We start from the raw sequence: 13,111 nt of genomic DNA, 5'->3' as shown, positions 1-13,111 counted from the left end.
TTAAGCTTTTCAAGTTCGGTTTTTATCGTATCAAAAGATTTGTCGAAACCAAAATTTTAATCTGCTGCACTAATTCACCCCCCCCCTCTTAGTGCCGCTCCGATCCTAACAATGGCATATCCTGGCAGACCCGGTCTCCCAAGTGTTCTGGGCGATGGTACCATCGGCAATTAATGCTACCAGTGGTGGTACCGCCCCTGTCAAGCAATGGTACCATTAGAGCTCGGTCTCCAAGCTCTGCCAAGCGGTCGTACCTCCCAGACTGGACGGTATTACTGCCCAGTAATGGCGGTGGTACCGCCAGTACCTTGGAAAACCGGGATGAGACACTTTTTGGCTCCAATTTTGAAGCCATTGGGGCCTATAAATACCCCACCCTTTTCTACATGAAAGGGCACGAAAGTCTTGGCATAATCTTGAATCTTTGAAGTGTTAAAGTGTTGTAAAAGTACTATAGTCCTCCTCCTCCCTTTCTAAGTGTTGAGATCATTCAAAAGAGGTGTGAGACTTGTAAGGGTTATCTCCTAAACTCGTGAAAAGGAGAAAGCACTGTAAAGAGGTGGTTGGTCTTCGCCTATTGAAGGAAGACCATTAGTGGACGCTGGTGACCTCGACGGAGGAGGAATCGGAAATGGATGTAGGTCACAACGATCGAACCACTCTAAATTCCGATTTGCTTTTCTATTTGTGTAATTTACATTACTGCAAACTTCCTTAGCATTCTCTTTGCACTTTTACGAAAGCTTTCAAGTTCAATTTTTTTCTGAAACGGATTGAATCGAAACGAATATTTTTCAGAATCAACGCTTTTTTCGCTGCACTTATTCACCCTCCTCCCCCCCCCCCCTCTCAGTGACACTCTTGATCCTAACAATCGAAACAATCCACCAAGCATACTCAATTCTTTACCATTTTTAATATTAAAAATAAATAAATAAATAAATAATTAAAAACTTATAAAATAATTAAAAGTCATCTTGGGATTTTAACCGATGATAAGAATTTATTTTTCCAATATTGGGAAAGCTGATTGCGTAGAAAATTGAAGTCATAATATATTTTTGATCTCTAAAACATATCTCATAATTCAAGTCATAAAATTAATGTGAAATAAGTATTAAAAGTCTGATTTATTAAAAAACTAAGAAAATGACTATTTTGACTTCTTTTTATTCAGTGTTCGGAGACTCGTCATCAATAATAAAAAATTCATGATAAAAATTCAGCTAATATGATCAAACATTATGAATTAAACAACATAATTTACAATTAAGTGGCTTAAATATATTTGGCGCACCGAAAGTAAGATATTTGTTTGTGTATTAAATGGTTAATTAGAAGGAAAATTAAATAATAATAAAAATAAGGCAGTTGGACTTGCACCAGCAGGGCTGTCATCGTCCCACCGGATTGATGAGATGAGAGAACACTGCACTATTGGTTATATCATCCGAGTCCTCGCTCCCTACGCCGGTACTTCTGGACTGGTGGGCTGCCACCACCATTCACCCCTGACGCAGCTCTGTCACTAACCTCCTCTGAGACCGGTTTCCCACTTTCGAAGTTGTCTTGCAGTTGCAGTGCGAACTCGAGGTTCCACAACACATCCCCCATGGAAGGCCTATCGACTCCATGATCCAACAGGCACTTCTCAGCCGTCTCTGCAAACTTCTTCAAGCACTCGGGGCTACTTTTTCCTTCCAGGTGAGGGTCGATGATGTCCGCCAGCACTCCCTTCTTCTAGCAGTGTAATGCCCAGTCGGCGAGGCTGACCTGCTCCTTTGGAAGATTTGGGCTCAGTGCTGCTCTTGCACACAACACCTCGAAAAGAACCACCCCGAACGAGTAGACATCGGACTTATCGGTCAACTGCTGCCGCCTGAAGTACTCCGGATCCAAGTAGCCGAAGCTTCCTTCGACTCGTCGAAGCTCTTAGTTGCCTTCTTTATCTCCGCAAACGAGAAATGCCTGCACATAGCCGTTAAATTCGACAGGTGGCTGCTCGCGCAACTCTTGCCGGAGATGGTTGAGCTGCTGGCCGAGGTATGAGAGTTCCCATCGTAGATAGGCAACCAAACCGAGACACCGGTGGACTCGTTTCCGACCATCCTCTTCTTACGCTGATACATCACAATGCAGAGGACGAAGGCTACGTTGGCAGCTACAACGCCACCTGCTGCGCTGCCGATAAGTGTTGGGTCCAGCCCATACGTGAGCTTGGACAATTGGGCCTATTGAGTCCAAATCAGCAAATGAAAGAAATTAAAAAGAGGAAAGAGAACTTAAGAAAAAGAGAGCAGATTGCAGCGTTCAGTGCAGCGGCGTGCATAGGAAAGATGAGAGAGAAATAGAGAGAGAAATATTAGCTTTCTGAGTTTTCTACTTGTCGATCGGTGGTCAAACGTTGTCAGTTTCGACCCAAATTTTATGTGGAGAATCTTTACAGCAAACTCTACAATCCTAATGGTGTTGATCTGCAGTTTACCCTCTCTAAGGTACTTTCCTACGATATCCACTCTGTGAGATCTAGAATTCTCTTTTGAGGACATCCATCCTACATGATGAAGATATGCTGTTGTTGAGCCAAGTTCTATATTCTTGATGTTATTCTAATCCTCTACTTATTCTAGAAAAGACCTATTGTAAACCTGTTATCATTATTATTGATAGTGGAAGTTTGAGATGGACTACGGTCCCGTGGTTTTTCCCACATTGAGTTTTTCACGTTAAAAAGATTTGGTCTCACCGTGTGATTGATTTTTGCTCTATTGTTTATGCTATGTTGATTGATATTTTCATTTGGATATCAAATTGGTATTTTGATGAGGAACCTATTTTGATACACAAAGAGGGAAAGAATTATTCCGCTTTAATAGATTTTTCCCAACAAGTGGTATTAGAGCATCAGGTTGTTTGGTGCTAGTTTTTCTTGTGTGATTGAAATGGAGTAGTCAGATTGAATGATTAAATTGAACTCATCAAATTATTCCACTTAGAGGCGTCTGATGGAAGATTTGTTATATTGCAAAGATTTGTATAAGCCTATCAAGGTTAAAAATAAACCTTCTACTATTGGACGATGAAGAATGGGAAGTTCAACATAGAAAAGTCATTGCCTATATTAGAAGATGGATAGATATAAACTTGCATGAACATATTTCTGATGAAACCAGAGCTGATGTTGTTTGGCAAAGGTTAGAAAACCTCTTTGCGAAAAAGATAGTGGGAAATAGAATTTCTCTCCTCAAAAGGCTTGTAAATTTGAAGTATAAAGATAGCAGTAACATTATTGAGCACATAAGCCTATTTTAGAGTCTTGCAAACAAGTTGGTTGCTATCAAAATGAATATAGATGATGAGATGCAGGAATTGTTACTTCTCAGCTCTTTACCAGAAAGTTGGGAAACGTATGTGGTGACTATTTGTAACTCCACGCCAGAGGGGACTCTAACTATTGATATGGTTAAAGACAGTTTGCTAAATGAAGATACCAAAAGGAAAGAACAGGGTGAATCTTCTTCTGGTGCATTTGTTACTGAAAAACAAGAAAGACGTGGAAGAAGTTATAGCAGAAATCCACATGGATATAGAGGAAGATCTAAGTCTAGAAGAGATATCAAATGTTTTCACTGTAATAGGCCAGGTCACATGAAGAAAGAGTGTAGGTTTTGTAAGCGAGAACAGAATGAAATGAAGAAAAATGAGATAGAGACCAATACAGTTGCTGCTGAAGGTAATACCACTATTGTTTGTGATGAAGGTTGTGTTAGTCTTATAGCTCAGGACAGTAATTGGGCAATTGACTCTAGTGCTTCATTTCATGTTACTTCTCATGATGATTTCTTTAGATCTTACACTGTTGGTGATTTTGGTAATGTTAGAATGGGAAACAGTGGTACATCTAAGATTGTGGGTATTGGAGATATTTGCTTGGAGACCAGTATTGGGAGCAAATTAATACTCAAAGATGCAAGGCATGTTCCAGATATTCGTCTTAACTTGATATCTACAGGTAGACTTGACGATGAGGGCTTTGCACATTATTTTGGTGAAAGCAAATGGAAACTCACTAAAGGTTCTCTGATTGTGGCAAAAGGAAAAAAGATTAACTCTTTTTATGTCATGGAAGCTAAGCTACACAAAGGAGAGATTAATGCAATTCAAAAAGGTGAAAGTATAAATCTTTGGCATAAGAGGCTTGGACATATCAGCGAGAAGGGACTTCAAACTCTTGGTAGAAAGCAGTTTTTACCTAAGTTGCAAGGTACATCTCTTAAATCTTATGATCATTGCTTAGTTGGAAAAACACATAGAGTTGCATTTCAGACATATCCATCATCTAGAAGATCAGATGTTATTGATTTAGTTCATATTGATGTTTGTACTTGCAAACTAGAACTCTTGGAGGTGCTCTTTATTTTGTTACTTTTATTGATGACCATTCTAGAAAAGTGTGGGCTTTTGCTTTGAAATCTAAAGACCAGGTACTCGATGTTTTCAAGGAGTTTCATGTTAGTGTTGAAAGAGAAACTGACAGAAAACTAAAGTGTATTCGATCAGATAATGGTGGTGAGTACAGGGGTCTTTTTGAGAATTATTGCAGATTTCATGGAATCAGGCTTAAGAAAACAATTCCTAAAACTCCTCAGCAGAACGGTGTGGCAGAAAGGATGAACAGAACTATTGAAGAATGGATTAGGTGTATGCTTTCCCACGCCAAGTTACCGAAGTCATTTTGGGGGGAGGCTATGAGAACTACAGTTGACCTGATAAATCTTTCTCCATCAGTTCTCTGAAAGATGATGTTCCAGAGAGAGTATGGAGAGGAAAAGATATATCTTATAATCACTTAAAAGTCTTTGGGTGTATAGAATTTGTTCATATTCCCAAAGATGAGAGGTCCAAGCTTGATAGTAAAGCCAAAGCATGTATCTTCTTGGGATATGGTCATGAAGAGTTTGGTTACAGATTATGGGATCCAGTGAACAAGAAGATTATTAGAAGCAGAGATGTTTGTTTCTTGAAGATCAATTGTTTGATGATGGTGATAATGTTGAGAAGCCAGAAACCTCTGTTTATATTCCTTAGAGTTTGGGTCTAGTTCCTTCACTTGTAGTTCATGATGATCATGGGGGAGATGAACAAGAAGATTGTGGTGAGAATACCAGTGATGATACACCTAAGACCAATTGTTTGATGATGGTGATAATGTTGAGAAGCCAGAAACCTCTGTTTATATTCCTTGGAGTTTAGGTCCAGTTCCTTCACCTATAGTTCATGATGATCATGGGGGAGATGAACAAGAAGATTGTGGTGAGAATACCAGTGATGATACACCTATAGTTGATGATGCTGAACCAACTGAACAGCTACCTCCACCACCAGTTGAGATTCCATTGAGAAGATCCACTTGAGAGCGACAACCCTCTACTAGATATCCTCCACATGAGTATGTTATGCTTACTGACGGGGGAGAGCCAGAAACTTACCAAGAAGCTGTTCTACATGAGAATAAGAATGAGTGGGTTAAAGCCATGCAAGAAGAGATGAGATCCTTACTTGAGAATCACACCTATAACTTGGTAAAGTTGCCTAAAGAGAAGAAAGCTCTCAAGAATAAGTGGGTTTATAAATTTAAGACTGAAAATAATAGCTCACAACAAAGATACAAGGCACGACAAGTTGTGAAAGGATTCAATCAAAAGAAAGGTATTGACTTTGAAGAAATATTTTCTCCAGTTGTGAAAATGTCCTCTATCCGAGTTGGTTTGGCTGCCCGCTTGAATTTAGAAGTTGAGCAACTTGATGTAAAAACAGCATTTCTTCATGGTGACTTAGAATAAGAAATTTACATGGAGCAACCAGAAGGTTTCAAAGTCAAAGGAAAAGAAAATCTGATATGTAAGCTTAAGAAAAGCTTATATGGACTCAAACAGGCACCTAGACAGTGGTATAAGAAGTTTGATTCCTTTATGATGTGCCAAGGGTATGATAGAACCACATCTGATTATTGTGTGTTTATGAAGAAATTTTCAGATGATGATTTTATTATTTTACTGCTATATGTTGATGATATGCTGATTGTTGGCCATGATATTGAAAAAAAAATTGGAAAGCTTAAAAGAGAGCTAAGTAAGTCTTTTGCCATGAAAGACTTGGGATCGGTGAAACAAATATTTGGCATGAAGATTCTTCGTGATAGGAAGAAAAGGAAGATTTGACTATCTCAGGAGACTTACATTGAAAAGGTTCTTGAAAGATTCAACATGAGTAAAGCCAAAACAGTTTGTTCCCCACTTGTAGGTCATTTTAAGCTTAATTCGAAACAATGTCCTACAAGTGAGAAAGAAAAAGAAGAAATGTCTAGAGTACCTTACTCATCTGCAGTAGGCAGTTTGATGTATGCTATGGTTTGTAGTAGGCCAGATATAGCTCATGCAGTTGGAGTTGTCAGCCGATTTCTCTCTAATCCTGGAAAGAAACATTGGGCAGTAGTGAAATGAATATTAAGATATCTAAGAGGTACTTTCATGTTGTGTTTATGTTTTGGCAGTGATGAACCTGTGTTAGAAGGCTACACAGATGCAGACATGGCAGGTGATACTGATTCCAAGAAGTCCACTTCAGGATTCTTGATGACATTTGCAAGAGGAGCAGTCTCTTGGCAGTCTAAGTTACAGAAGTGTGTTGCTCTATCAACCATAAAAGCATAATACATAGCAATTACTGAAGCCTGTAAGGAAACTTTATTGATGAAAAAGTTTCTACAGGAATTGGGCGTGAAACAGGAAGTATATACTGTTTACTGTGATAGTCAGAGCATCATTCGCCTCTCCAAGAATTCAACATACCATTCTAGATCCAAGCATATTGATGTGAGATATCACTGGATTTGTGAAGTGCTTGAGATGAAAGAATTATAGTTAGAAAAAGTGCATACCAATGAGAATGGTTCAGATATGTTAATAAAGTCTTTGCCTAAGGAGAAGCTTGAAGCATGTAGGCAAAGAGCGGGCTTGGTACAGCCCATCATATGAGCTGGAGGGGGAGAATTATTGGATCCAGCCCATATGTGGGCTTGGACAATTAGGCCTATTGAGCTAAGCAAATGAAAGAAATTAAAAAGAGGAGAGAGAATGTGAGAAAAAGAGAGCAGATTGCAGTGTGCATGTGCAGCGTGCAGCGTGCGACGTGCATAGGAAAGAGGAGAGAGAAATAGAGAGAGAAAGATTAGGTTTTTGAGTTTTCTGGTTGACGATCGGTGGCCAAAGATTGTCAGTTTCGGCCCAAATTTTATGTGGAGAATCCTTACAGCAAACTCTACAATCCTAATGGTGTTGATCTGCAGTTTACCCTTTTTAAGCTACTTTCCTACGATATCCACTCTGTGAGATCTAGAATTCTCTTTTGAGGACATTCATCCTACATGATGAAGATATGCTATTGTTGAGTCAAGATCTATGTTTTTGATGTTATTCTAATCCTCTAGTTATTCTAGAAAAGACCTATTATAAACCTGTTATCATTATTATTGATAGTAGAAGTTTGAGGTGGACTACGGTCCCGTGGTTTTTCCCACATTGGGTTTTCCACGTTAAAAAGATTTGATCTCACTGTGTGATTAATTTTTGCTTTATTTTTATGCTGTGCTGGTTGATATTTTCATTTGGATATCAAGTTGGTATTTTGATGAGGAACCTATTTTAATATACAAAGAGGGAAAGAATTATTCCGTTTTAACATATTTTTCCCAACAATATGATGCACCTTGCTTTTGGATTCCGACGAGAAGCTAGGCTGCGTCGCGTCCCGTTCGGCTTCGGCAAGCATCGATTAAGGCTCGGGATTGGGTTCTGCCAGGTTCCCGGCAGTGTCATTCAGCTTAAAGATCTCCATACCATTAAGAACAGAGTCGTAATATTCGGGCTTTGCGGCTGCCGAAGGATGCAGTGCCACAAACAGCTGCTCATCACCAGGGCCATCAGTCACATACACGGCGTAGTCCTTGTAGACTGGCACGGCTTTGGAAGAAGTCCACGCGATGACATCTGCTTGAGTTTGCGCAGTTTGGTTGTTGACAAAGATGTCGAAGACCCTCTGGTTGACCTTGGTAAGCTGGAGCTCGCAGAAATGGAGCCTGACAACGTAGGTGAAATTGGCATCGACTTGGAATATCCAGGTGAGATTGTAGTTCATGTTGACCTTCGGATCAGGGCCCATCGACCTCGTCGTTCGATAGACGTCGGTGGGTGCAATGTACTCCGGCGTCTCCTCCGGATAGTTGATCTTGAGCTTCCTGCTCGCCGAGAAGGTGACGCCGAACCCAGCGCCGTAGAGGTAGGGGGAGTCATCGTATCACGACCTGGTAAGGCCGGAATCGTTGCTCGGCGGCAAGTACTGCCCTCCAACGTTGACCCTATACATCGTCAGCGACGCGGAGCTACCAACCTCAACGTTCTGGTCGGGGAAGCCGACCAGCAGTGCGGGCTCGCTGAAGATGTCGGGCATCGATATGATCTCGATACCATTGACAAAAGCGAAAGAACCGTTGTACTTATCTGACGGCGTGAAGGTGAGGCTTATACTTCCGCCGGAGGTGGGCAGGACCGAGAACTCTTTGACGATGTAGGCTTGTGTGAGGGCCTTGGCGGTGATGTAGGCGCCGAAGTTGCTGAGGAGGGTGATGCCGTCGGAAGTGGAGACGGAGAAATAAGAGGTATCCGGGGCGAGGCCGTTGTAGGTGGAGGGATAGAAGTGGAGGCGGACCCAGTGGCGTTCGCTCTTGTTGACGGCGAACTTGAAGGTAGATTCCGACGTGAAGACCCGCGCCGTCATGTAGGGGACAGCCGAGGGGAGAGACGGGTCCTGATACAGGGCGGTCGCAGGGGCCGAGTTCCTGGAGGAGAGGCTGGACTTTGAGGTCGTGTCCGCCAGCCATTTCCGGCCATCGGAGTTAGTAGCATCCGAGGAAGATCCGCAGTTCAGGAGGATCGAATCGGAGGGGACATAAGCGGCCTCCGAGGCGACGGAGGAGGAACAGCCAAGGATAAGAAGGGAGATGAGAAGAGATAGCAAACAGTGGCGACGGGAATTCATGGTGTCGAAGCTGCTTCAAACTGCTGTCGGATTGGGCAAATCTCCATGGAGATGCGAAGAGTGTTACGGAGATAACAGAGAGCAATTCCTTACTTCCTCAGCTTTCTCTCTGTTGGCATTCTTTGCCTTCTCTTCCTCCAATGTTTTCTTTGCCTGGGACAGGAATGAAAGGCGGAGGAATTCAGTTACTGGTTTGTGGCGGGAGACAATGCTAATGTTGGAAAATGATGTCGTGTCAGTACATGCCAATGTTTGTACGTAGAATATGATAGCAGGAGTAATTAATACAGCTCATGGACAAAGTAGAATAGCAAATTGTAGAATACTGTTGCGTTGTTAATTGATGTAACGATCGAATCCATTTGAAGAATCTCTTGTCTTCGGTTTAGTGTAATTGAAAAACATTAATTAGAAATAAAGTTTATATATGGCTTATATTTTTAATATAAAAATGGAGGTCTCCAACAGTTCCCATTGGAACGTTCATACAGGATATGAATCGTAACTAAAATAATGGCATAAATTTTAATATGCTTGAGCTTGAACTTAATAAATTACTTAAAACATAAATCCTGTTAGTTTTATATTTCTATATTAAAATTCATCCAAAGTCCAATTAAAAGTCATCCACACTTAAATTAAACAGATCAAATTAACACTAATATCTATAAATAGGTGATTTTTTTTCAATATTATTCACAAGTCATCTACTTCAAGTAGATTAATTTTATATTTAGAAAAAGAATGATAAAATTGCACATATGTAGTATATATAATACGTAAATAAAATATATATGTTACTAAGATTAATTTTAATAAATTCATTAGATGACACAACAATATGGAATCAACATCATAATTTCCTTGTTCCTAAAAACACTCCATAGAGGATTAAGAATTCGAATTTTTTCAACTCTCATCCCTGTTTCAAGTAGGGGTAATGTAAAAGTAAAAAACAATCATTTCTAGGGCTAGAAATCCATACATTCATCACTATACAGCTAGTTCAGCTATGGTTAAAAGAAATAATCTTTACAGTAGGATGATGGGATGGGATGGGATTGTCATTATCAAACAGCAGCCGTGAAGGTTTTTTTAAGCTCTTTGCTCACCCTTCAAGAAGTGATTAGTCTTATTAAAAATTTTATTAGTTAAAGTCGAAATATAAATATACCTGTTTGCATTCAAACGAACCAAAATATCAAGACTCGAAGGTTCAAAAATCAGTAATATGAGAGACTTAAAAATCAGTAAAAGATAAATATTAATCTCTCAATACTCCAAATCATATATAAATTTTTCTCGTGGTCTGATATGTTTAGGGACTCTGTGTTTATTTGATTTGCATCTATATTATTTTTCTTGAGGAGGAATTGGTTATTCTTCCTAAGTCACCCTCGCACTCGTCGTTAAAGGCACGGGAATATGTACTACCCACGAGGTGCCCTTGTTCTCAGTCGCTTCTCGCCTCCTATCGTAAGGGTCGCCTCCCTACCTCTTCTCTATATTATTCTTCCTAAGAAGAAACTATTAATTCTTTAAGGATATAATGCTTGTGTTTTTCTCACTCACTGCTATCCCTCTAATGTTGTTTTTTATATTTACCCCCCTCTAAATCTGAGTCGAGCATTTATATCCTTATAGATATTCTCTTGTAGCTTAAAAATCCTTGACTGTTAGCACAATGACATCAAAGCTATATAGTTGATTTTAATTAATTAATATTCATCAAAATGATTTAGCTCCTCTGAGGACTGCCATATTCTTTTGTGATTGATGACGATCAAATTTAAACTCAAATTTAAACCTTCAATCCTTTTCAATTATTCAATGTGGTATGTTGCTATAAATTTAAGTTTATTCCTTCCTATCCTCTGCAGAACAGCTTCAAGCTTGCAATTGTCCAACCAAAACCACAAATTCCCATATATTGTCCTCCAAAATTGAGGGAAAAGTTCATCCGTCACCGGACAATGTTCAAGTAATCTTTGGCTTGCATAAGAAAGCAGTATTGGCTACGAAAGAAGAAGATTAACCCCACCATGACCTATTACATTGATCAATCATTTCTTTGCATGTAATAATAACATATTTTGCTTAAGAAATTGCATATGCCTGCTAACATTAACTCACCACTTAGGGTTGGCGTACCCCTGGCACACAATAAATGCTACTGTGAGAAGAAAGTAACCTTGCATATTTATAGAAATATTGCATCTGCATAGGTCATATACTTCCTCATAATAGTAGTTTCTACAGAGATAAGTATTGATTAAGACTATCTAGAAATAAAATTCCTAATGAATGCTATGCCTTGCTAATTTAATTTCCTTATCAGAACAACTGGGCGCCTTCTTTTCTGTATATTAAACTAGTCTGAGCAACGTTTCAGAACCAAAGTTATAATAGTTGATGCCGTCCAAAATGCCTACACGAGCAACAGTGGTTACGAGAAGAGTATATGTTGTATGTGTCAGAGAGACCTTAACAGAAACGAAACAGGAAGAGAAGATGAATAAAAGCTAGGCGTGGCGAACCGAATCGGACGGTTATGATCGCATCAGCGCTACCCTTTTGCTTTTCTTCCACTTCTATAGGCAGAAGAAGCGGCGTTCACGTGGTCGACGGATACGGCTATTCCGACTGCGGGGATGGAGGCGGAGGGATAGACGTCCATGTGGACGGTGACGCCCCGACTGCACCCGAGGCGGCTGTGGTGGAGGAGGTCGGGCTGATGGCGTTGATGGAGATGTGCTTCCGCTTGGACCTCGGCCGCCCGCCCAAGATCTCGAAGTCAGCGGCCGGCGCGCTCCTCCCGCGCCTCTGATGGCGCTCTCTGCGTGGCGCGACGGATGGAAGGACGGCCGCTGGCGAGAAGCCACCGATTCCGTCGGCTGGGACCTCGAGCTCGTGCACGACCACGGCACCGGACCGAGGATCGAGAGTGAGGAGTGATCGGACATGGCACTCCTCCCAGCCGATGTCGGTGAGGTCGGCGACGACCTCGTCGGCCAACAAGAAGGCACGGGACGTGACGCTCTTCTCGAGGGTCTTCCTGGCCGGCGACATCGTTTCGATGGACTCCAAGCATTCGATGATATGCCTCTGCTCACACAACAACATATTTGCACCCAAACTCCTCATCCCAAGAAAGAGATGAAACACCGGGAGATTAAGAAAGACTACAACAAACATTATCATTATAAAGCTTGTGTCATCAAAGCCAAACAGAGAAGGAGATGCAGAGAGAAGTTTACCTTGGGACAGTTATGGAGCTGGTTCAAACCGTGCATGGTGACGATCTGGGAAGGTGGAGAGTAATGAGAGAGAGAGAGAGAGAGAGAGAGAGAGAGATGAGGATAGAAGGGAAGAGGGTTCTTGAGCGGGACGGAGTACGAGCAGGGAAGAGGAAGAGGGGACACGCACCTGCTTGAGATGGGCGAGAGAGGCGTAGGAACGGCCTGGATCCAAGTAGAAGTGGACATATTGCTCCAGGTCTATCTTCCCTGCCTTCGCCTTCATCTTTTTCTTGGAGAGAGTGAGTGGTTTTGTTCCCACTCGTTCTACTTCTTATACAGACAACTGCCGCGTTCCCTTCTGTGCGACGATATCATCCTCATTTCGTCCGAGAACTAACTGCACTTGTCCTCATTTCCTGTTACCACATCGTTTATGTAGAAGGTAAAGAGGTTGAGTAGTTAATTCACGGAGAAACTTAGATGTTTATTCCCTTTAAAACTTTTTAAGACAATATTAAATATCACAATAAATAATAAGGTATGATTTCAGTAATAAGATCAATGGTAGTCTTTTGGTATGTATTAAAAAAAAAAAGGGATCTATTCGGACTGTTCAAAGCATTGGCTTCCAACGAAATCTTTAACTTTATGTGCAAATCAGTGTCAAGCATCCCAAAATTTTTCGTTTCTTCAACAAATATTTTGTAAATGAATTAATAGTATATTGCGCAAATTCTTTAAAACGCTTTTAAGTTTGAAAAATTTTCAAATAGCAC

The 13,111-nt window shown here is 40.8% G+C and overlaps 1 protein-coding gene and 1 pseudogene across 1 annotated transcript; both read right to left on the bottom strand.

Annotated features, from left to right (window-relative positions):
• Positions 1-1,394: 1,394 nt before the first annotated feature.
• LOC135631467 (receptor-like protein kinase ANXUR2) lies at positions 1,395-9,096 on the bottom strand (annotated as a pseudogene).
• A 2,634-nt stretch (positions 9,097-11,730) lies between these two features.
• LOC135630716 (uncharacterized) lies at positions 11,731-12,618 on the bottom strand. Its single transcript, XM_065137871.1, has 3 exons — positions 12,523-12,618; positions 12,326-12,398; positions 11,731-12,278 (listed from the first exon to the last, which is right to left on the bottom strand). The coding sequence occupies exons 1-3, from the start codon at positions 12,616-12,618 to the stop codon at positions 11,731-11,733; spliced, it is 717 nt and encodes a 238-aa protein (XP_064993943.1).
• Positions 12,619-13,111: the final 493 nt, after the last annotated feature.

The sequence above is a fragment of the Musa acuminata genome, chromosome BXJ3-2 (genome assembly GCF_036884655.1).
Source record: "Musa acuminata AAA Group cultivar baxijiao chromosome BXJ3-2, Cavendish_Baxijiao_AAA, whole genome shotgun sequence".
In the NCBI taxonomy this organism is placed as follows: domain Eukaryota; kingdom Viridiplantae; phylum Streptophyta; class Magnoliopsida; order Zingiberales; family Musaceae; genus Musa; species Musa acuminata.
This window is presented reverse-complemented; position numbering and strand designations above follow the sequence as displayed.